The 1,305-nt window shown below is 46.4% G+C and overlaps 1 protein-coding gene across 1 annotated transcript in view; it reads right to left on the minus strand.

The window, feature by feature from the left end:
* Positions 1-852: 852 nt before the first annotated feature.
* LOC108802327 (E3 ubiquitin-protein ligase TRIM39-like) overlaps positions 853-1,305 on the minus strand; it is a 15,952-nt gene continuing 15,499 nt past the window's right edge. The window contains 1 exon segment of the mRNA XM_018574190.1: positions 853-987. Coding sequence (XP_018429692.1) covers positions 853-987 — 135 coding nt within the window.

Here is a 1,305-nt window from a genome sequence, read left to right on the forward strand (position 1 = left end):
TACGTGATAGGGATCCTTTGAGGCCCCCGAAATGTTGCACTAAGTGTATTGAATATGCTGCATATATGTCAATAAACAATTGTTTATGATTTGCCATTGGAGTGCCGGTGTATTATCTTTTCTATTGATTCGTAATGGTTGCCAGCCATTGACAGCCCTAGCACCCTTCCTTACTACTTGGAGAAAGCAGTTCTGGGTTCATTGACTAGATCCTGATCTTGGCCTTACCCATTTGCAGCACCCTGCTAATACTCCAACCTGGAAAAGGTCTTAATTTCACATCACGAAACTGACAGCACATCTGGACCATTTTTCTACATGGATGAACAGGCACGGTTGCTAACAACTAACTGCAGAGGAACATACAATAGAGGCGATTCTGTTTCCAAAGAGGAAGGGGTCGCCCCAGACCAAGAGGAGCTCCTACCATTGCCTCATCCACTGACAGAGAACGTCCGACAGGAAACTCGTCAACCAACAGTGATCAAGGTCCATCTGCTGGGCCTTCGCAACAAGGTGATATCACACATCCTTTTCGGCTTACAGGCCTGTAAGATGTTTTATTTTTGCGGGATTATGATGTCATCACAACGTCACATGATCACTGCATGTCCCATAATTGGTTAATTTTCACATGGTGGTGTGAACTTATTCACTAGAAGTCACATGCATATGCATCACTTGTTATGCCTGATCCTTGTGACCCCGAAACGTTGCACTAAGTATATAGACTATGCTGCATATACGTCAATAAACGAACATTCATGATCTGCCATTGGAGTGCCGGTGTATTATTTTTTTTCTTTTTGAGGAAGCCACGGAGGCCAGCAGAGTTTCTCCTGCTGGGAGGTCTCATCCATCTTCTGGGATGATGGGTGAGATGCCGGCATTGGTACAACCAAATGCAGGCTCTGGTGATCTGTCCGCTGCTGGTGAAGGTGAAGGAGCAGAGTCTATTCGGGGAGAGTGGTGGCCGGGATAAGGATCCTGAATAAGGAGCGGGACAAGAGCCGAGGTAACACGACTACCGGAGCAGCATGAAGGGCTATTTAGCCAGAAACGTGGCTCCATGGATTCTGAAATCCAGTTGGTAGAAGACCAGGGGGAGCACCAGGAAACCACTGTGGCCATGCTGGAAGGCAGAGATGGGCCATTTAAAGAGAAATTGAGGAAAGACAGGCAATGACAAAGATGGAAATGGAAGAGAACATACCAGAGGACATGACTGATAAGGTAAAGTCTACCATATGTGACTCAGACTTGATACAGTGACCAGCGCTGACAGTTTACCTTCTCTGCCTGATC

This window comes from Nanorana parkeri, unplaced genomic scaffold (genome assembly GCF_000935625.1).
Source record: "Nanorana parkeri isolate BGI_ZX_2015 unplaced genomic scaffold, ASM93562v1 scaffold2796, whole genome shotgun sequence".
NCBI lineage: Eukaryota > Metazoa > Chordata > Amphibia > Anura > Dicroglossidae > Nanorana > Nanorana parkeri.